This window comes from Canis aureus, chromosome 18 (assembly GCF_053574225.1).
Source record: "Canis aureus isolate CA01 chromosome 18, VMU_Caureus_v.1.0, whole genome shotgun sequence".
Taxonomy (NCBI): domain Eukaryota; kingdom Metazoa; phylum Chordata; class Mammalia; order Carnivora; family Canidae; genus Canis; species Canis aureus.
Window position 1 is genome coordinate 22,611,973 of NC_135628.1, and position 23,885 is coordinate 22,635,857.

The 23,885-nt window shown below is 42.4% G+C and overlaps 1 protein-coding gene across 2 annotated transcripts in view; it reads left to right on the forward strand.

Annotated features, from left to right (window-relative positions):
* The window catches only part of OSBPL3 (oxysterol binding protein like 3), a 136,641-nt gene that overhangs the window by 36,516 nt on the left and 76,240 nt on the right, over positions 1-23,885 (forward strand). The window contains exons 1-2 of one of the 2 annotated variants that reach the window (XM_077856492.1): positions 3,826-3,847; positions 10,766-11,005. In XM_077856492.1, the coding sequence (XP_077712618.1) occupies positions 10,910-11,005 (96 nt within the window). In that variant the 5' untranslated portion in view covers positions 3,826-3,847; positions 10,766-10,909. Of the gene's footprint in view, positions 1-3,825; positions 3,848-10,765; positions 11,006-23,885 lie in introns of those variants that run through there. The other variant, XM_077856491.1, reaches the window with a different exon arrangement.

The window sequence follows — 23,885 nt, forward strand, 5'->3', positions numbered from 1 at the left end:
CCTAAATTTTCAATGAAAGAGCTATGAGGACATTGTACTGCCCCTGAGGACATTCCAACAAGCACTCAGGGCTAAGAATCAAAACTGCACACCGAGCGGTTCCAGCTGTCCACTGCAGAATTCTATAATGTAGTCTTACTAATCAAGCGAACAGTTTACATTTAGAAAGGGACTAGGTTTGGGTATACTTAAGACAGGCTGAATTATTCTAGTTTCCCCTTGTGGTTAGGCTACTGGATGGTAAAAATGAATCAAGAATGAAAAACATCACAGATGAGAGTATATCTTCCTTCTACCAGTTGACACCTGAGGATATTGGGTCACCCTCAGGTCAGGAACTTGTCCTGGGAGAGCTGCGATGGAACCATAGGTGAGATCTATGACCTTGGAAACCCCACTCAGGTGGACAATGGTGAGAATATAGTACTTCTGGAGAGGACACAGGCTGATCAAATTGCGCCAGCAGCAAAAGCCACTATCCTGAGGGAAGTCAGAGGTTAGGGGCAGGGAGGTAATGAGTGCCAAGAGTGGAGCAGCCTGTGTGACCAGGAGTAGGTGCTCGGATTTTCTGGGAGGAAAGCCCCGGGCATCAAGGCAACCAGCTGGAATTGCCAGACAAGAGCATTTTTGTGTAGCAGGTTCCTTTCCCATGTTTTACGGAGGATGTCAGACTTCTCGAAGAAGCATATTTGATGTATTTGCTACAGTATTTATCTTGTGATATCCTTGTGAACAAGGTAGAAATCTAAGGTCTGAGTCAAAAGCTTTTTTTCCTGTTAAAGGGTAGGATTCATCTAGGTATATGACATGGAATTTTCATAATAATCATTTGGACAAAAAATAAGAATCATTTGGAAATTACCTTTACCTCCTTCCCCATATCCGCATGCAAGTGCTCTGTCCTAGAAATCCTGCCAGCTTTGAGTTGGCCATCTGTGCCCTCTGAAAGGCTGGAGTGAGCAGCTGTGGCCGCTAGGATCTCCTCCAATTGTCCTGTCCTTTACCTTTCTTTACTAACAGGCACCTTTGATATGCCACTTGCCGATTCTGTGAGCTAGGGGTTATTTGTGTGTCTGCCCCTCCCGCCCCTCTCACTTGTTCAGAGCATCTCTGGGGCATCTGGATGGTGAGGCCGGGGCTGGGGCTCCCCTGCAAGATAACACAGGGGCATCCTAGGGAGCCGAGGAGGAAGCTGCCCACTATCAGGACATCTTGCCAACAGCAGCTCATGTTACTTTCTAGCTTAAAAAAAAAACAAAAACAAAAAAACAAACAAACAAAAAAAAAAACCACAGATTTTTAATTTAAATGTTGTCTTATTTCACAAAGTATTTGAAATGGTTCCCAAGAATACACACAGGATCCAGGAAATTAGTGGGTAGTTGAGAGAATTAGAGCACAGTGACAGTAAGGTAAGCCAGGCACACAGAAATGCTCACCTTCACTATGGTAGTTCTCTGTCCACCCTGGCACCCCAAGCAAAGAGGGATATGTTCTCTGTGAATTCCCAGGCTCCAAAAGTGGAGAACACACCAGTCATTTAGGAGTGGCACTCTGATACTGAGACCTGGCCGTTTTCTTAGAAAGGTTCTTTAAAGAAACCCTGTGTAAGGTGGTATGACCAGTTTGAGGAGCAGTTTGGAACTAAAATGAGTTCTACCTCGAGATACACGGTCATTCCACTTATTTCAGAAAATCACTCCATAGCATCAGAAAGAGCAGACCCTACCCCTCTGTTTTTAAGAGCAAAGGATCCAAAACAACGTAAAGGAAGAGTAAGTTAAACAAGGCTTATTCATACCATGAAACTGTGTGACACGAATGAACTAGAGTGTATGCATGTGTAGTGATTGTGATTGAAAATCAGCCTACTAAAGAAATAAATGTATGGTATGATACTATACATTAGGCAAAATTCTTTAAAAGCCAGAAAAATGGTAGTTATAAAAATAAAATATTGTTTAAATAAGGATGGAGACCTGTTAATGTTAGGTAATAGGAATGTGGATATTTGTAAATATCCTTCTTACTTTTCTGATTCTTTTTTTTAATATTTTATTTATTTATTCATGACACACACACACACACAGAGAGAGAGAGGCAGAGACACAGGCAAAGGGAGAAGCAGGCTCCATGCAGGGAGCCCGATGTGGGACTCAATCCTGGGTCTCCAGGATCAGGCCCTGGGCCGAAGGCGGCGCTAAACTGCTGAGCTACCCGGGCTGCCCTACTTTTCTGATACTAAGAGAAAAGCAGCCACTGTGATGTTGTGCACAAGAGTGACGACAGCACTGTACACTGGCAGGCTCATGGAGAGGTGACTGCCCTGTCACCTTTCATAGGCCTTTGTATGCATTAGCTCATCTAATCACCTCAACAACCCCTTTGGGAAGATCCTTTCATTATTTCCATTTGTCACACGGGACACTGAGGATTTAGAGATACTCAAAATTTGCTGAAAGCCACTTAGGAAGACTGGCTTTGGACCCAGGCAGTTTGAATCCAGAGCTCATGGCCTTAATTATTACACTACTGTATAAAACCTTCCAATATCATTGGGTGGGTTGGTTGTTTATTTTTGTAAATATGATCTCTCTCATTGTAGGCAAAGGAGAGGACTCAGAGGGCAGTGCAGGCAAAGCAGTTCTTTAGAGGTTCTAAGAACAGTGCAGTTTGACCAACTTCTCCACTGATGAATCTGGTTTGAGCTACATGCACACATTATGTTACCTTTTTAGATCATTACTGTTGCCTGTCAACCTTGGATGTGCATCAGAATCACCTGTGGAGGTTTTAGGACTTTCAAAGCCTGGCCCCACCACAAATCCCACCATACTAGACCATGGATGGGGCCTGGTCATCAGCATTTTTAAAAGCTCCCCATATAATACTGAGGTGCAGTTAGAGTTGAGATCCACTGCTCTACAGAGTCTAGACAGTACAACACTCAAGGTTATGATATTTGGCAAGAGCCTCCAGGGTAGATATTTTGTGTTGAGGATCAAGGACAGATTCATATGTGATGACTCTTGTGATCAGAGTGCAGTTAATGTCTCATGAAATGAAGGCTCCTAATCAGGAAAAGGGAATGCATGGATCTCCACCCACCCCCACCATGCCCGCACGGGCCTTAGTCTGTCCCCCTCTGTCTTTGTTTTCTGAAGGGTCAAGAAAATGTGCCATGGTGACTAAGCATGGGAGTGGGGACTGGAAGCACATGTATCTGGTAGTTGCCATCCCTGGCTTAAAGGAACAGTCAAGCCACAGAACAGAATCTTTCTCAGAGGAGAGCTCAGGATCTAGTCCAGTCCCTGACAAATGTATACCAGAAATCTCAAGATTCCATGGCTAGAATATTAACGTAGGGCAGTGGTTCTTAAACTCATATATCAAAATCACCTAAAGAGCTTACTAAAAACAGGTCCCACCCTCAGCTCCTGCTCTGCAGGTCCTCCACGGGGTCTGGGAATTAGCATTTCTAGCGAACATTTCCAACAAGGTCATGTTGATGCTGCTGCTCTGAGGACCAGTTTTTGAAAACCACAGGCCTAGGATAATAAAAGGGAGTTTTGGCTTCCTATCTACTCTGCTTACATCACAGATACACAAATAGAAGGATTGGCTCGGGGTGAGATAAGAAGGGTTAAGCACTACTGGCTACATCATGCACAAAATCACGTGGGGAATGTGTCACATGTACAGGTTATCAGGCCCATCCCCGTCCCCAGATATTCTGATTCAATCCATCTAAAGTGGAGCTTCCAAAATCTGCATTTGAAACAAGAATCCAGGAGACTTTGAAGAAGGTGGATCTGGACACTTTGAGAAATTGGGCATGACTGTACAGGTAGGGGGATTGCAGTGGGTTGGCAAATTTGAACCCGGAAATGAGAATAAAGGGATAAATTAGCATCAAGCATTGGAGAGGATTTCAGTGCCGTTGGTGCTCTTCTTAGTAAATCTCCTAGTATCATTTGTTAGATGAGGACAGAATTCACATGCCTATGCAATCTGTGATTGCTTCCACAAAGGAAAAACCAGCCAAGAACACTGAATGGCAACTGGTCCCTAGAAATGTCTTGACAGACTGGAATCAGGGGTCAAAACTAATATGAAGAAATAAAGAAATAAAAAAGAATAGGCAAGTCCTGAATTTCAGCTAAAGGAAGGAAAGGAGTCCTGTTCAGAGAGAAAAGCCCAGCTTCTTCATGGCTCTTGCCACATCAGAGCCCTAGAGGACTGTAAGGAAGGGGAGTGCTAGAAAGAGGTGTGGGTGTCCCTAGAGCTCAGACACAAGTAGGCAGTGGTTACAGTTGTGGTGCGAACGTGGCCAGGGAGCCTGAGTGCTCTCTGCCCTCCTGTTCTGGGCAGACCACACCTGGAGCTTGCCTCGATCTGGGCACCATTTTTGGGGAAGCACAGACAAATGGAAGTGTAATCAGAATGGGATGGCTGTGGTCATAAGGATTACATAAGACATGGCTGATGAAAATAGGACTGTTTGGTCTGGAGAAGAAAAGATTTGCTGGGCAGGATGGGGGAGTGGTGGTGGTTCCAGTGTAGGCATTGATGAAAAAGAAATTGTTAATCTTGCCCTGTGTCATGATAGAGGGCAGGTCTGGGAGCAGTGTGTCCTAGTGAGACAGGTTTCAACTCTAATTGAAAAACTGTCTAGAATAGACTTCTTTGGAGATGAGTTTGGCTGTGAGCCTCAATACTTATCCCCCCAGGAGCAGTCGGCAACATCTCTGCATCAAGTCAGCCATCCATGTAGTTAAGGCATATTGGCCAGCATTACACACCGAGGTGCAGGATCAAGCTATTTGAGGCCATTGTGATTAGAACCTGCTTCCAGAAACCTCTGATCAATGTATGGATCTTAGAGTCAAATGACCAAAGCCCTACTATTGATCATGTAAACATCGTGGAAATCAGGGTGTCTCAGTGGGCATCATTTCTAAAAACATGCATATCCAGGATTTGAATAATTTTCTTTTACCAAAGCAGACTGGAAGACCAGAAATGGATATTCCATTATGATTTTTTTTGGTGTTAATTTGGGACATAATTCTTCTATATATTATACTGGGAAATTTTAAATTAACTAGAACTGTATGCCATCTGGCCTTCTTGTGAGTTGTTTTCAAGGATGAAAAGAAAAGCTGTTTCTCAGCCAAACATGACCAAGTGTGTGAGTGCAGACTCCCAGGCCTAATAGAATAATAAATAGCTGTGCTATATGCCACTGTTTCAAACTTACTAGTTATTGTTCAGTTGCTTTCTTGGATAGCCAATGCTGATGAATAACGTGGCTTTCATCATTTGCATTTATGTCTTATTCAAAGTAAGCATGCTGTTTTGAGGATTTAAAAATCTGTTCACACTTGTGGTACGGATTTGGGGAAAATGTTAATATGTTTTAAAATTCTGTAGAGTTCTTATTTGTTTTTTGTTGTAAGAGGAGTATAGGATCTTATTTGGTGCTGTATATGCCACTTTCAGGAAGCCAAGAGAGGAAAAAATGGAGCTAACGTCTGTTGAGTGTCTATTCTATACACACCAGACACCTTGTTCTCATTTTTCATTTAATCCGCATGATGCTCCGTTTCCTACCCAAAAACCCTAAAGATCACAGAGGTTACTACATCTGTCAAGGTGTGCAGAGTTTGTAATAAGAGAGCACCAATTCAAAGCTCCTTCTGAGTCACATACATCTTAGTCTATACATCTTCTTTACATCTTTTTCCAAACTGTGTATTCTTTTTTTTTTTTTTTTTTTTTAAGTAAAAATAGCCACAGGGGATCCCTGGGTGGCTCAGCAGTTTGGCGCCTGCCTTCGGCCCAGGGTGTGATCCTGGAGTCCTGGGATCGAGTACCGCATCGGGCTCCCTGCGTGGAGGTCTGCTTCTCCCTCTGCCTGTGTTTCTGCCTCTCTCTCTCTCTCTCTCTCTCTCTCTGTGTGTGTGTGTGTGTGTGTCTCATGAATAAATAAATGAAATCTTTTTTAAAAATAGCCACAATAGGTCTTAAAATCAGCCTTTGTGGCCCAAATGCTTGGCAGTGTCTTTATCATTTATTCTTCCCCATTCTTGGTAGAAATCAGTTCTCTTTCCTCATGGAAGCGCTGTGCTTGCATGTCTCATGCACATTGGACTTTTAGTTGGAATACTATTTTCGCCTCGGTCTGACCCATTAGCTTCCAAGGGGACTGGCAATGATGCAAGGACCTAGCTCATCTTAGAAGCACCAGAAGGGCATTTTTTAATTGACCTAAGTGCATTGAGCTTCTCATACCCGTTGGATTTGGCTACCAGGTGGTTTGTTGAAATGAAAGCGGGTTCCACACTGAGTTCTGTCTTGCAGCAAACACTTGCATTAGGTAGAAGGCACAAGAGCAGTCATACGAGCTGTTCCTATAAGTTTGGGAAGTCTCAGCTGTCTGTCTGTTGGAGGCTTAGACAAGTACTTGCCAGACAGGTTGACTGGGGGCAGGTACCACAGCTTTCAGCAGGAGGATTTGCTCCTTCCCTATTGGATCAAGGGTCAAGGGATGGAGGAACCTTCTGGGGAGCCTGCAAATGTTCTATTTCTTGGTCTGGGTGGTGATTATTTCAGGATTTACCAATGTAAAATATCATAGAGCTGTCTGTTTAAGATTTGTTCTCTCTACTATATGGAAGTTATGTTTCAGTGAAAAAAATAAGGGGAGGAGGGATAAACTATTGTCCTTAAGTCATTCACAGCATGTGGGCAGGGAAACTATTTTATAAAAACCCCTTAAGTTAGAGGATTTCCATGGAAGGGTCACTGGGAGAAGAGAAAGCACCAAAGCGCCTTCATGGGTCCATATACCCCTGAACCAGTGGCCCTGGGCCCTGGCCAGTGTTCATCACCCTTAACGGCTTGGTCTTCTCCATTTGACTAGGTCAGCACTTGGCGTAGAAGACCCCAACCTTCTGTGTGCCTCCTCTGTGAGGGTCCTTTGTCTTGGGACTCCTGTCAGGGTCTTCCCTCTGAGCACCCTCCCGGCCAGCCCTTAGGGTCCTCTAGGTTGTCACAATAACTACTCCTTCCACATGACCACTTTACTCCCGAGGCACCTTCATCTCGGGCCTCTGGTGCCTTCACGCTTTGTTCTACCCTGTTTCAAGTATTTCCTTTTCCCAAGATTTTGACCTCTTTTGCCTTTCGAGCCATAAGTGAACTGAATTTTAACTAGAGATTTTAACTGAGTTTCTGATGCAGCTAGGCTGGAAGGTTCTGGGAGATGAAATAAGATGCATCTGCCTGAGTGGTAATCCCTGACTCCTTCGAGGATGGATGTTGAGAGGCTGGAGTCCTGAGGGAGAAAGAGAGGCCGGACCTCAAAGTACCCACTTCAGTGAGTATGGCACTTGGCCTGCTCACAGCCCTAGCCCTGCTGGCTCTTCCTTTCGAGGTGAAATTTAGTGGAGCTCAGAGATAAAGATGACCTTGTATATCCGCTGCCTCTGGGACAGGGTTGTTGTGTTGCTAACCGGGTAGTTTCAGAAGTCCTGCGACCCTTCATTGCCCAAGTCTTCCTTGCTGCCCCTGCTGCACAGTCGTTAGACAGCACCCCTCAGCCTGCACTCACCCTGGGGGAGCCTCAGCTTTTAAAAACATGACAGAAATACTGGCGGGCACACGCACAAACCCTTTGCTGGTGTTCCGGATCCACTGTGGCATTGGTCGTCATGGCAACGGCTGCCCCCGCACACAGTTCATCATTTGGGGTTCCCGTCACAGCTTTCTTCCCCCCTCCTTCTTACACAGCAACAGCCACCGTGCTATTAAACCCAACTATTAATATATCCGTACAGCCTTGCTTGGCAGTTTCTGAACTCAACGGTGTTGGCCTCTAACTTCGGGTCCAATTAGTCATGGCCCACAAGTAATGCTGACTTTGTGGACAAGCTGCTGTTGGTTTGGTGTTAGTCTTAGTTATTGTTGGATCCAATATATCTGAATTCAGAGATTTGGGGGGTTTCTAGGAAAGCAATGTGCGAATTGAGTTCTCCAGCTCCACAAGTACCTTAATTTTATTTTCTGAGATGATATTTCTCACTGTCTTGGGTTATTTATTTATTTATTTTAAAAAGATTATATTTATTCATGAGAGAGACACACACAGAGAGGCAGAGACACAGGCAGAGGGAGAAGCAGGCTCCACACAGGGAGCCCGATGTGGGACTCCATCCCGGGACTCCAGGATCATGACCTGAGCCAAAGGCAAATGCTTAACCACTGAGCCACCCAGGTTTCCCTCACTGTCTTGGTTTTAGTTGATGGTTTTAGCCTACTCATTTTTTAAAAGTTTTTATCTAAATCCCAGGTAACAAAAAAAATAAAATAAAATAAAATAAAATAAAATAATAAATCCCAGTTAACAACACTGAAGTATTGGTATCTGGTGTACACTATAGTGAGTCAAAACTTCCATACATCACTGGCTGCTGATTAGCAGACTCATTTTTAAAGAGCTAAGTGTTAATGAAGGGCATAGGAGATTGAATATTGAATAATTAACCAAAGGTTTAAAATAATATCTAACTAGCTGGGTCCCGGATGATTATATAACACGCTTCTATTTAAAATTAGACTATGTGAACACTAAGAACCAAATAGATGGGATATAATTTTTTTTTATTGTTGTTGTTAATATGCTTGGGAAAGTTACAGAATTTATTTGAACTTAGTATGTCAAATAAAAGGCTGGCCTACTTCAGCCCAAACCAAACACGTTACTCACTCTTGGCTCAGGGCTGTGGGTGAAGGCAGTGGTTCACCCGGGAAGAGCTGCGGGTGGCAGCTGGCAGCCCAGCTAACTACTGTAGGAGGCGTCCCTGCCCCTTCCCCGATCAGTCCCCTTCCCCACCTCAGACACTTTGCCATCTTAAAGGTCCTGTGCTGTGGGATGTGGGAAGGAGGGGGGTGGTACCTCTGCAGAGCTGATATAGGATGTATGCCCTCCTGAGTCTTTCTAGGCAGCTTCTGGGTTCTACTGGGTCCCAGAGCTGGGCAGTGGCTGTTGTCGCCAGACCTGGCTATTAAAGCATGCTGAATTCCAACCCCAAGGTTAAAGACCTGGCATCTAGGGTGAATTCAGCCTCTTGCCAGCTTTGCGAGGAGGCAAGTTATTTAACTTCTCAGAGACTCAGTGTTTTCCTCTGTAAAGGAGAGAGAATCTCCTCCCATCAGACTGTTGATTAAATGAGATAATGTGTATGGGAGACTCTTACTTTAGGACTTGGCAGTAAGTAGTGTGGACTCAAAGATGATTATTGTTTCAATTACTAGTATTCTCTAGGTGATGTGAGAAGTTTTGTTTTCCTTCATAGTTTTGTCACACTATATAATAGTGTTTTTAGACAATGTCTCCAAAACCTTTGGTAGAATAAATCTTCTACCCGATCCTTGCAAACAAAACAAAACAAAACAAAACAAAACACAAACAAACAAACAAAAACAAAAAAAACCCCACAAAAAACCACACAACAGTTTTTTTAAATTGCAGTAAAATACATATAACATAAACGCAACTTTTAACTATTTTCACATATATAATTCAGTGACATTTAGTTGTTCACACTGTTGTACAGCTATCACCATGATCTAGTTCCAGAAGTTAATCACCCTAAAAGGAGACCTCATAGCCATACTCTATTTCCCAATTTCCCCAGCCCTTGGCAACCCATACTTGGCCTCGTGCCTCTATGGATTTGCCTACTGTGATTATTTCATATAAATAGAAAGATATGTGGTCTTTCTGTCTGGCTTGTTTCACTTAGCATGATGTTTTCAAGGTTCACTCATGCTGTATCATGTATCACTATTTCATTCCTTTTAATTCCTAATAATATTCCACTGAATGGATATACAGTCTTAGTCCATTTAGGCTGTTGTAACAAAATACTACAGGCTGGGTGGCTTATAAGCAACAGGAATTTATTCCTCAGAGTTCTGGAGGCTGGGAGCCCAAAATGAGGAATGCCAGTGTGGGCACTGGGCCCCTTTGGGTCTCATACTTAATTGTATCCTCACATGGTGGAAGGGAGCTGTGTGTGGTCTCTTTTATAATTAATTCCATTCATAAAGACTGTGTCCTCAAGACCTAAATACCTCATATATCACATGTAGTTTATCCATTCATCAGTTGATGGATGTTGGGTTGTTACTACCTTTGATTACTGCCGATAGCATTACTGTGAACCTTCTTGTACAAGTTTTTGTTTGAACACCTGTTTGCAGTTCTTTGGGGGATGCACCCAGGAGTGGAATTCCTGGATCAGATGATAGTACTGTTCAACTTTTTAAAAAACTGCCAAACTCTTTCCAACTTCACTGTACCATTTAATATCCCTACCAGCAATGCCTGTGGGTTGAAGTTTCTTCTAATACTTGTTATTTTCCATTAAAAAAATTATACACTAAGTATGAAGTGGTATCTCATTGTGGTTTCAGATGGTTTTTATAGTACTGATTTTGTATGTGTCTGGACTCATATTTTCTTACTACTGTTCTTAGTTCTGTCATTTTGCAAAACTACATGAAAAACCACATATACATAATTTCCAATATAAGATGGGTATAAAAACATCTTTTCCTTCTCAGTTTTTGATACAACTAAGCATCATGGCTCTGTGATCTGAACCATAGACAAACCACTTGCAGACTATCAGTGGCTAATTATAGATGGTGTCTGATGCCTCTGACCCTCTCTGTAATCCTTTTCTTTTGCTTTTAGAGATTTCCTCTGGGTCATCCAAAATGCTTTTAAAACGTATTGGATAAGAACTGAGCCACCTGCCTGTGTGGGACTTCCATACTCTCAGCTCCACTGTCTTCTGATGGCATTTTGACTGCATCAAGGCCAAGTGACCCACTGCTCATGATGAGTGACGAGAAGAACCTTGGGGTGTCCCAAAAACTGGTCTCCCCTTCAAGGAGCACAAGTAGCTGCTCCTCCAAGCAGGGAAGTCGACAGGTAAAGTTTAACCAATGCAAATTTTTAAAAAAAATGTTTAAAAGAGGTTTTATTGATTTGAGATAGAGCAAGAGTGAAAGCCAGAGAAAGATATATATATATAGAGAGAGAGAGAGAGAGAGACAGAGAGACAGAGAGAGACAGAGAGACACAGAGAGAGAATGCACACAAGCTGGGGGAGTGGCAGCAGAAGGGGAGAGAGAAGCAGGCTAAGCAGGAAGCTCCCACTAAAGCAGGGAGCTTAACTCTGGGTCTCAGTCCCAGGGCCCTGGGATCATGACCTGAGCCGAAGGCAGATGCTTAACCAGCTGAGCCACCCTTAACCAATGCAAATTTATACTAAGAAATTTTTAGATTAATATGTGTGCATATACTTGGGAACCCCTACTTCTCAGTGTAAGAGCTTTCAGACATATTTTAATTACATGAGAAGAGTAAATTTTAGGTACTTTTAATAACGCAGCTTAAGTGCTTACCAGATGGGAAGGAACCATACTTGGCTCTTTGCATTATTTTATCCAATCCTTGCAAACGTCCTCCAACACAGATATTAATATCCCTATTTTCTCCATGAGGAAGCTGAGTCAGACCAGCCGAGTTATTTGCCCAAGGATACACAGCTAGTAAGTGGCAGAACAAGAAATCAAAACTCAGTCTGACTCCAGACTTTATACCCTACTAACCAAAACAAAACAAAAAAACACAATCACTTTTCCAGTAAGCTTAATATCCTCCTGCCTTCCTTCCCCTTCCCAAGCCTTTTCCCACCGCTTCCAACCACAGATTGCCCTGTTGGGGACTTTGAATCTCACCTGCTTTATTTATCCACTGGACGAAGGAAGTGAATTCACAGAGAAGTGGCCAAAAGGAATTAAGTAGGAAGAAGAAAGGAGTGGAACAAAGAACTGAATAATTAACTGCTAACTAAGCGTCACCTGTAATTATACGTTGTTTCTTGATTTTCTTTCTAATAAATCTCTGTTAGCAGAATTCGCTGGTTTTAGGTCAGTGGCAGTAAATGCCTACGAATCATTATAAGTCTGCCACCTGCAGTTAAGTAGAGAGTGGGCTGTCAACAAGCCGTAGGTTCACAACCAAAGTGGTCTCTGAGCTTTTTCAGGATCTAGCGGCTGTGCTGTCATTGCCTTTCCCCCATGGGAAGTGCTGGCCTAAGAATTGGCCCAGAGTCCTTGGTTCCAGATTTGGAAGCAATAATCCAGCAACCTCCCACCTCAGGCACGTCCGCACATTTATGACGCATCATCACGGGTCTCTCCATCTGAACATCGCCTGGGACAGGGAGCTTGCCACTTCACAGTGCTGCATCTTGTCATTAGAATCTGCAGTTTTTGACAGATTAGATTTTACCCCAAACCAGACATTTGGGGAGCCCTCCTAGATCTCCTGTGAGGGGTTAGGAAGAAAACATTTTTTTCAGCACTGTAATCACTGCTGTCTGGGATTAAAAAAAAAAAAAAAGGACTAAAATTAGTCCTTGGCTAATGCATCATGGCTTCTTTGGAGTTGTAGTTTCACAAGGGTGGCTATATGTTTGCCCACATTGTCAGCTTTCCATGAAGGTATTTCTCTCCCTAAACCAAAATTCTGATTGGGATTGGAGCCTGAATATGTGATCTATTCCTCATCCTTTGTACTTAGTAGCATCTAGTACTATGCCTTTTTTGGAGAAAGAGAAGGAACATGATTGATTTAAACAGCCAGTGCTTATACCACCATTGAAATTAGAGCAGTGCTGTGACCTTCTGCAATTGAATACTACAGAAACTTTCTTTTGGTGGATTATTTGAATTGATTAATTAGGTTTTCATAGAACTTCTTTTGAGCTTGTCATGAAAAGTAAGAGGAATATGCATGATGCCCCAGTTTTTTTCTAACTTAGGATGATTTGGCCCATTCAGCTATTCATTCATCGAATGGCCATCTTTTATATTTAGGATCTCCCATTTTAAAGTACATATAATGTTGCTTTGTAAACATAAACAGTTCTGTGGCAGAGCAGGTGGAGAATTTAATAAGTTCATTCTAACTCGAGACTGAATCTAGTTATAAAGGCCATGTTTAACTTCAGGAACCATCTTCTTGCTCTGCCCACTTTCCCATCCTTCTATCAAGGAGAGGTGTTCTGTCGCAGGACTGGCTTAGCTTTTCCATCCATATCATCTACCTTGGCAGCCATGTCCGTTCTGCTGTCACAAACTGTCCCAAGATTGTCTTTCATTCTCTAAAGATGCTGTGGAGGTGCAGAGACCTTGGAAGTTCAGCCTTCATGGCTTGGAGGGAACAGAGCCATAGCCCATGGTCTCACAGATGCTAAAGATAGTGATGCTGTGTTTCCGATCACTTCACTGGAAAGTACAAGTTCAACACTTCAAACTTAAAGATTTATATAATAAGAAATTTACTGTGAGGAATGTTGAATTCTGATACAGATAGTCTGTGCAACAAGCTACATGTTTATAAAGCTCCAGTTTAAAGTCACTATTAGGTTGTTCTTTTCATTTCACGGCAGGGGCAGGGGGTGGAACAGTCTGATATTGACAGTATTGGACCCTCTTTAATGCTGGTTCTTCTCATATGCTTTGGAATTATGCTTTGGAGCATGATCTTGAGTTTGTTTCTTTGTTCTTTCCTTGCTCTCACCCTGCCCTATCAAGGGATTTGCTTTTACCTGCTTCTTACCACCAAAGTCCCCAACCCAGAGCCAGGGGTATATAAGCAGTTGGGAGCTTCTCTTCCACTTCAATGATAAAACATCCAAGATCCACGACCAGGCCAGTACCCATGGCCCAGGTCTGGTTGTGAGGCTGTGTCTGCCTTCTGCTACCTCCCTGGATAAGGCAGGTTTAAAAGCCCCCTTTCATTGTGGTATGGAGCTCCCCTTCTGCATTTGCTTATTTCTAGCAGGGAGGCTAGCTCAGGTCCCTGTGGACATTTTCAGCCCCAATGGCCCACAGAAGTAGGACTCCTGGACTCTTCAAAGTGTCCTTTGCATCTCTATTTGTGTTTGACCCATGGAGATATTTATTTATTTATTTATTTATTTATTTATTTATTTATTTAGACCCATGGAGATATTTAATCTTTGTTTTTTAATTACGCAGACACACACACATACTTACAAACCCCCTACATGTTTGTAACTTTGCATATTCTTGCTGTTTGGGGCTGGGGTGGTGATAAGAGAGGGGTACTAAATGCCCAAACTTAACAAGATAGTCTTGGTTGGAAGGCTTGGTCGTCTTAAGTCATTTTACTTAAATTCTCCTCCAGCATCACTAGGTGACATTGAGAGTCTCTGTACTCCAGTTACACTGGCTTTCTTTCAGTTCCTTGCACTGAACTTGCCTTTGTTCTTGTTTCTTGAACTGAATTTGAACGTGGCCTTCTTACCCCAGAGCCTCCTCACATGAAACCACAAGGAGCTATGCATTTATGTATAGATATTCCCCTCTGCATGTCTTGTGAGAAGAGCTTGCTTCCTTGAAGGATAGAATGACCAACAATTGTGATTAGTGTCTTTGTTTTTACATCTGACCCAAGTTTACAACCTAAGACCATGAAAACCCAAGAAGGGATCTGTCATCTTTTAGCTTAAATACTAGGGCTTTTGAAATTTAAGTCTAGTATGCCTCATTTTCTCAGTATGGAAACAACCTGCAAATACAATCTCATCAAGATAATTTTGGGAGGAATGTCTGCATTAGTGATTAGAATTTGAACTCTCCAGCTTTGGTTCCACCCCATCATTGATTCTGTGACCTTAAACTCTTTAAACTTAAGTCTCTGTTTCTCATCAGCAAAATTGAAATTATCATTCTTTTTCACATCAGATTATTGTGAGGATTAAAACTAAAGCATCTAGGATCAGACTCATAATAGGTCCAGAGTTCATATTAATACTCATTTTTGTTGTTATAGTTAACATTAATTTGAACTTATTTATGAAAAATCTAAGTGCTCATAGAGAATAGTTCTGCTTTTTCCCCCTAGAAAGTTCTATAGGCATTATAAGTGTATCTATCCATACCTCCTTACTACTGTACAAAAGCCTACAAAAGTATACAATCCATATATGAATATATACTTTTAAAATAAAAGTGCCTTCTTTTATGCACATTAACAAAACACTTTTATTTATTTATTTAAGCATTATTTTCTTAGAGGGAAAGTGCATGGGTAGAGGGGGAGGGACAGAGGAGAGAGAGAGAGAGAATTTCAAGCAGGCTCTATGCCCAGCATAGAGCTAGACACACTGGCTTGATCTCATGACCTTGAGATCGTGATGTGAGCCAAAATCAAGAGTAGGATGCTTAACCGAATGAGCCAACCAGGCGTCCCCAAAATGCTTTTAGAGAAGAATGTAATAGAATATTTAATATTTGGGCTGCATTTGGTATCTTCAATATCTGGCATAATTCATACATAAAACAAGTAAGAAGAGTTGGTGAATCCTTACCCTTTTCTGTTCTGCTGGGCTTTGTCCTCTCCTGGATATATATATATTTTTATCTCTTACCTTGCCAGGGCCTATTTAATGGTAGTAGCTGCTTAGAGCGTTCCATTGAGATGGATTCTACAGCTGAGACTGACTATCGTGAAAAAGAGTGCCACGTTTTCAGCTGTGGCTCATGGGCATAGGAAGGGTGAATGGCAGCGCAGGTGCCACATTTGTCGCCCCATAGTGATACCAGAGGGTTGAAAATCCAGCAATCTCTGCTATAGTCTTTATATTCCACTATTGCAGAAACTTTAGGCAAGTGAAGTTTGCCTCAGTTCTTGATCCATGAAATGGAGACAAAACTTGCCTCCTGCTTCCTTTCAGGGTTGTTATGAGAGAAAATTGAATGTTTTACTGACTAAAAGATATTGAAACTATTGGGAGAAAGATCCTCTGTAAATTTAAGAAACTCTGATCATTACAGATCAGCTCCCTTTGAACTCAAACCAGTTCCAGAGCCAGAACTGAAATGGTCTTATCAAATGGTCTTGAAATGGTCAAGAAACCTGATAGTCCGTGGAAGAAAAGGATCTCTTTGAAGAGGAGCAGAGCATCCTTCCCATATAGGGCCTTTGTAGGATAGATACCTGTTCTCAAGGAAATCCCCCAACTGAAGGAACCAGACTACCCAAGGAATAGGCCGTTGGTCCCTTCTGATTGTCTTACTCATACCCTATTGTTTTGTAGTGATCTAGGTCCATCTTTGCTTTAGCGGTCTTCCCTGCCTCAGGCTTTGTTTCAGCTACCCCTTCAGCTAGACTGATCCATATGAAACTGTATTATCCTTTTGACTTTTGTGATTTTTCTGGAAAAGAATCTTCATTTATCGCTGTAACACTTCAAAAATAACTTTTATAAAAATAATATATGCTCACTGCAGATCATTTCCAAGGTACCTGCACATCTATGTTGAATTGCAATACTTTGATTCATTTACTTTTAATGAATGCTGCTGATAGGCCAAATCAATTGAAGCCTGAGAATGACTGTTGGTTGTGGAGGTCAGAGTTGGTGTTGTCTAGTGGGAGAGGCAGGTGTGAAAGGCTGGTTAGAGCTCATTCACGAGAGAAAAGGAAAAGAGAAAGAGGACACCCCCCAATTCTTCCAGGCCCCAGACAGGATTTGAGAGAAGCCTTCACATGTTCCATCTGAGAACCTGGAGCTTAAATAATACCATGCTAAACATTACCCTTTTCTCTCCTCACATGGATAACCCTCTTCTGATTAATTCATTGGTTGAAAGAGTGTATAGTTCTCAGAGTCCTGGGTTTCTACTCACACATCTTTTTAGTTCTCATAGCACCTAGCATAAGGCTTTGCACATGGCAGATTCCAATTATTGGACTAAATTTACTGAATGCCTATAGCACGTATCCATCAGAGCAGCTTAGAATGTATGGCCAGGTGTACATGGGGAATGGGAGCAGAATGCCCACAAATCCCTGAGCTCCCTCATTCCAGTGACATATTGTGAGGATCTTCAAAAATGAACAAAAGCCTCTCCATTGAGTTTCTTCTGGCAAACGATGAAATTCCTAAATGCTTTCTATGCCTGTGGTCTCTGAACAAACACTCTCTTGGAAAGTATGGAACAGATATAAAGGTTGTCTTTATTTATTTTTAAAGATATTTATTTATTTATGAGAGACAGAGAGAGAGGCAGAGGGAGAAGCAGGCTCCATGCAGGGAGTCCGACATGGGACTCGATCCCGGGTCTCCAGGATCATGCCCTGGGCTGAAGGTGGCACTAAACCGCTGAGCCACCTGGGCTGTCTTTGTTTAAGCTGACCTGTATTCACACGGGCTCTGCTTTTCTGCTAGCTGGGTGACCTTGCCATGTTATATAAAATCTCTGAGTCTCAGTTCTTCAGCTGTGAAATTAGGATCGTTGTGCTTCCTTTGGAGAACTAAATGAAATAATAAATATGAAGTACCTAGGCTAGCACACGGTAGACATGAGGTAAGTGTGGATTAATGAATGAATAAGGATGCAGTTGCTAGGTTGAAAGATGACTATTCACAAAGTTCTGTGGATATATTAAGTAGGTTAAGGGATACCTAAGTGGGAGAGAGAATTGCTATTTCTGAACTTGTAAAATATGAGTAATTTCCTCTCGCCTTCTTCCCACTGCCCCCTTACATTTTTTTCCTAGAACTTTCAAAGTAACACATTTCAGAAGCCAGACCGAGCTAGATAAAGATGAATAAGTTTTCTCTTTATTAAAAGAGTCCTGTATGCCAACGTTTTATTTTTTATTTTTTTAGCCAATATCTATTAAGAAGCAATTATTAAAAGACCCTGGGCCAGGGTTATGTGAGGCTACCAAGGACAGGACAGCTGAACAGACCACTATTGAGAAATTGACTCTGTTGGGGAGATTGCTTTGTAAAGAGAGAACGTTTCCTTTCTTTCTTAATGTGTTGTTAGTATTTGCTGTATAAGTTGGAAATCAGAAGGTGAATCCTTTTAAAGTAATTGGCAACTGTTTCACTCATGATTGTAGGGGATTTGAAAGGAGAGAGCCATTGCGAGATAAGTCTCCATACAATTATGCAATTTGCTCTGGTCACCCGCCTGCCCCTGGGCTCATCTGAGATGGTGTTTGAGCTCTCTCAGGGTCACCTGATGAGGGTTTATTTATGCAGGCTATTAGATTATGCTGTGCTTCAGGGAGCCGAGGCTGTCTGGGTTTGGTGCCAGGACCCCTAAGACATGGGCCTGAATGGGAGAGAATATATAAACCAAGGAGTGAAAAGTGAAAGCCGTAATGCTCAGGTGTTTATAATTTCAGCTGTCTGGGTATTGAACATGATTAGTCCTACTTATTTCTTTTAAATGATCATGTCTTTAGAGACTCTGAGATTTAATATCTGCTTTTTGTAAGCATGAGCTATATAAACACCACAAGGAAGACCAGTCAAGGAGGAGGGACTTGAGAATGTCGATTATGTCAGTCAGTTGTTCTACGATGGTCACAAAAGATGACAGGCAGCAAGCATGAACTCACTTGGGAGCTGGGTGGCCTGAGTTTAAATCTTGAACTGTTTATAAGCAGTTTGGCTTTGGACAAGTTACTTAACTCTCTTTGCCGTGGTTTCTTATAAGGCTGTGCAAATGAGTTAGAAGAAAGGCTGCTTGCGGTAGGTGCTACGTAAATGTTAGATACATAAACCATCACTTTCCATAAGCAGAAGGCCCAGGAGTCCTCATGCAATACCACATGATAACTGCTTCCCCACTTCTTTCAGCTACGAGCTGGGTGTCACAGTGTAGTCACATAGCTTGGCTTCTGCTGTCTGGACTGGTCTGAGAAAGGAAGAGTTAGTGACGGACACTAGAAATTAACAAGTATCTGTTAGCATTTTTACAGCTCATAATATCCTTTCATGCCATCCCTTGGAGTCTCAGAACAACCCAGTAAGGTCTGTTTTTATTTTAGAAACTTTAGAAAGAAAATATGGTTCAGAGATACTAACCGACTTATCAGAGTCACACAGCTTGGGAAATGGTAGGGGACCAGGCAACCATCTATTTGGAGAACTCTGGATTTCTGTGGGTGCTAGAAAGCTGCTTTAGAAGTTCATTCAAGTTCTATGTGCCTCATGGACAAATGATTGTCATTGTAACAAAGCTCCCTAAGCTAAGGCCTCTCTGAATGCAGAGACAAGGATAACGCAGAGGTGGTCTTAGGATCCCTGAGGTCTCTCTGGAGTGCTGTTTGTTTTGTTTTGTTTTGATTTTTTGTTTTTTTTTTTTTCTGGTTGACCCAACAGATAAAAATAATTAACCTATATGTTTTTGTGTTAGCTTTCCAGATTCTCACTTTCTGGGCCTTTATTTCTTGCTATTGCCTACCTTTTGATCATACCTAAACAAGTCACACTGATATGATGCACTGAAAGTAGGCAGGGCAAAGATACAAGGCTCAATTCTCAGTATCTTTCCACTCAGAGTCTTAGAGAGAAAAAAAAATAAATGTTCAATAGAAGAGGTGAGGACTTCAGCTGAAAGAACATATTTGAATTGTTGGGGCTTCTTTGTTACTCTCCATGTCCACAAATGATAGCCTGTCAGCTATATTCCCGCTGTGAAGAACAGGAAAAGTTGAACTTTTGAAACACTTCTGGAGGTTTTCAGAAACCTGCTTGTGTTGTTGTGCAATTGCAGGAGGATGAGCATAGCAAATATATTCTGGTGGGTTCTAGAAATACTACCTTGGTAGAAACTACATAGGGTACCCTAAGAAAGTCAATATATTTATCTATGGTTGGCATCGGCCATAGGGCAGGATACAGGAAAGCAGAAGAGTGACCCAAAAAGCTTTTGTTGAGGGCACAGCTCACTGGCTCTACAGTTACTGTATTTTCTCTAGAAGTTATACATACAAATATGAACTAAATTGACTCAACTGTTCTTTCCTAGGGAGGAGGTAGTCTAAATCTACTTCAGTGATAAGATGATATTAAAAAGCTGAAGGCCCAGAAACAACAGTGTAAGAAGTAAGACAGTGGAAAAACAGAAGACTTCTCTAGAATAATCTGACATCCCTCCTAAATCCTCTATACGCTGGCCCTACCATCCAGTGCAGTTGTGTCTCCCTTTGCATCTGTACACAAGCCTGCATCACAGTTAAAATCACCTTCCCTCTGTCCCACTCCAGAGGGGGCACATCCCTGGCACATCTCTGGCTTAGTGGTTCCTTTTGCTGTGTTAATGGGCTGAATGGTGTCCTCCCCTCCCAAATGATATGTCCACAGTCTAATTCTTGGAACTTGTGTTACTGTATTTGGGAAGAGGGTCTTTGGAGATGTGATTTATTTAAGGATCTTGAGATGAGGAGATCATCCTGGGTTACCCAGGTTGGCCCTAAATTCAATCACCAGTGTCCTTGTAAGAAGCAAACAGAGAGAAGAATACAGACATGGATACGAAGACAGAAGCAGAGATTAGAGTGATGTGGCTATAAGCCAAAGATGCCAGTAGCCTCCAGAAACTGGAAGAAGCAAGTAATGCTCTCATGGACTGGATGTGTGTGTCTCCCTCACCTGCCACCCATTCATATGATGAAGCCCTAACCCTCCTGATGATATTTAGAGGCAGGCCTTCAGGAGGTAATTAGGTTTAGATGCTGACATGGGGGCTGGTGCCTTCCATGATGGGATTAGGACCCTTATCAGAAGCGAAAAGACACCAGAGCTCACTCTCATATACAGGAGAAGGGCTGTGTAAGCACACAGCAAGAAGGCAGCTGTGTAGAGGCCAGGAAGCAGATTCTCACCAGGAACCAAATCTAGCAGCACCATGATCTTAGATTCCCCGGCCTCTACCAAATCTGTGGTATTTTGTTATAGCAACCTTAGCTGATACAAACACAGTCTCCCCTAGAGCCTCCAGAGCCAGTGAGGTTCTGCTGATACTTCGATTTTGGAGAACAGTGAGGGGATAAATGGCTTTTGTGTTAAGCCACCCAGCTGTCCAGACAGCTGCAGAAACCTTCCTTTGCACTCTGTGTCCATTTTTCTTTGAGTCCTGTCTCAAGTCCTCTTCCTAAGGTGGGTCTAGCTCGTGTGATTGTGCTCGAGAACTCCTGTAGCATGTTCCTCTGAATCTCCCATTTCGCATTTTCAAGTCTTCGGCCTTGTGCTATCTCTTTATCGTATCTTTAATATATGCCAGCTTCTTGGAGGCCAGCACCTGGTTTTACATCTTTCCATCTCTAGGGCCTGATGCTAAGCTTCAGACCTGTGAGTAGAAGCTGCCTTATTAAATCGAAGGCCAGTTACGAATCAGAGTCTAACTGAACACCTGGATCATTCCTTCTTTGATTCATAAGGCTCTCCACGATCTTATCCTGTCACTAGGTTCTCATTAGAGAACCAGTTATTCTTCTACAGACGGAGGGAAAAATCATGGATGATTTGGATCAGGGACAGGAAGAGTTTATTCTGGCACCTACTACTATGATTCTAAATTATATGTGCATTAGTTAGCCAGAATGTGTCTCTACTTTGATTGCAAATTTTAATTAGCTTTGAAAAAACAGTTTTGAGCACACTTGTCAGAACACTGTTATCAGCTAGCGCCATCCAGCAATGAAGTGGGTTTTCTTCAGGAGTTACGTACCCCGTAATTGGAGTGCCAAAGTGTTATGTCTGAATACAGAGAGTCTGTGATTCTCTCCAGGCTCAGACACCAAAGGGCAGAGCTCTACAACATGCCAAAAAGAGTATGTTTTTTTTTTTAAATGAAAAGATAGTAAAGATAAAATATTAAAATGGTGCTGGAAGGTATACAACAAAGAGTGCAAGAGAGTCTCCCCCCTTTTGTGCCTCTGGCTGAGTTCCACTCACAGAGGAGTCCATGTGGGAGATTTTCCCTGGCACCACATGCACCTGCCCCTGTGTGGTGAGTGAGCCAGGGTGGGGGTGGGGAGCCTTCCATGAGGCCGTCTGCCACTGTGACAGTGAGAGAATTCTTAGCAAGGGGTATTGGCAGGGGTACCAGGTTGGAGTCAAAAGATTGGTCCTGGTCCTCAGAAGCCCTTCACCTATTTTCGTGGTCCTACACAAATCATTTATCCTGGATTCCTCATCTCTAAAATGAAAGAGCTAGGTAAATGACTTCATGTTCTCTTTCAAACTCTGAGGTTTAAAAGAACTATTCTGGGAAACCTGGGCAGGGGGCCTCAGTTCGGAGAAGCGTCTACCTTAGGCTCAGGTCGTGATTCCACGGTCCTGGGATCGAGCCCTGTCTCAGGCTCCCTGCTCAGTGGAGAGCCTCCTTCTCACTCTCCCTCTGCTACTCCCCCTGCTTGTGCTCTCTTGCTCTCTCTCTGTCAAATAAATTAATAAAATCTTAAAAAAAAAAAAACTATTCCATGACTTTATGAGGGAAAACAAATCAGTAGCTCTGTACCCTGGGGGTGTGGAAAAAAAAACCAGGAGAGACTCTTGAGTCCCTTGAGTGGATAGTTATCTTGTCATCACTGGCTAACACACGTGCCTATTAAGTACAGGAACGTGCTACCAGAGACAGATTCTGCCTGGGGAGAGAACAGTGCAGGGTGCGAGGAGCTGGCTGGCAGGGCAGCAGGTGGCCTTGCATGGTCTCTAGTTTACCCATAGGTGATCTCACCTTGGGTGGACACTGAGCAGACAGGGTCTTGTGTGATCTGCAGCCCACTTACCAGTTTGTGATGTTGGCCAGACTACATAGGAGCTTAATTTTCCTTATCCGTAAAGTGAGGGTAGTAATACCTTCATTATGGAGTCATTGGGGGCACATAGTAGATCATCAAGAAGCAGTAGTTATTACTTGTATTCCTATCGTTGCTACCACAGTAGCAACTAATCACCCCTTCCCCCCTCTCTGGTGGGCTGCACGGCCACAGCACGATGACATTTATAGGTTTGCTGTCTCTATCTTTTTTTTTTTTTTTTTTAAATTGCTGTCTCTATCTTAAACATAGCTACAGCTCTCTGGGTCCTGTTGACAGAGCAGAGGATTATAGAGAAAAGAGTGCATAAAAGATGCTGTCCGTAGTCTTGAAGAGCTTGCATACAATTAGGGGGATATTTAACAAAATGAATAACCCACAAATCTATTTGAAGATCCTAAAAAAGTACCAGTGTAATTACAGCCATAGCTGCTGAGTGCGCAGCAGGGTAGAAATAATCATTATGTGTACATTAAAGTTTTTTTTATTAATACTGTTTTAATTATAAATCCATCTGTGGTTAACATGACTAGAAAGCATTTTTCTTTTATTTGGACCTCAGGTGGAGTTAGCAGCACAGCTGACACATCACCTGGTTTTTCTTTTTTTTTTTTCTCCTTATTGTAGATATCACCTGCTGCCAATGACCCTCCTGTTTTTCCCCTCACCTCCTGTGCTAGCTCAAGAGTTCACCCCCAAGATTGAGTTCATACTCTGCATTATCTAAGTAATTAAGACACCAGAGTTTTGGTCTGTGACTGCCCAAATAATGAAGGCTTAACACATTTTAAGGACTAAGTATCCCAATGTCATCCCCCTGCCACTCCCACCTGGGCGTGAGCTGCATCTCGAGTGTGAAGGGAGAGGAAGGAGATGGCCATTGGCAGGTCATGACTCTCTTCCCCATGTAGCCTTCAGAGTGGGTTCTTCCCTGTGTAGACTTCCTTTTTTCTTCTCACTGAGACCCTAAGATCAGGGATTGTACCTGAGGTTACTAGATAGAAGCTAGTGCTACTGGTTTTTGGTTTGCTTTAGGAGACTTTATCAGCCAATATTTTATTTTATTTTATGTTATTTTACTTTATTTTAATTTTTATTATGGTTAGATCACTTAACAGATCTTCTATCTTAAGTTTTTATGTTC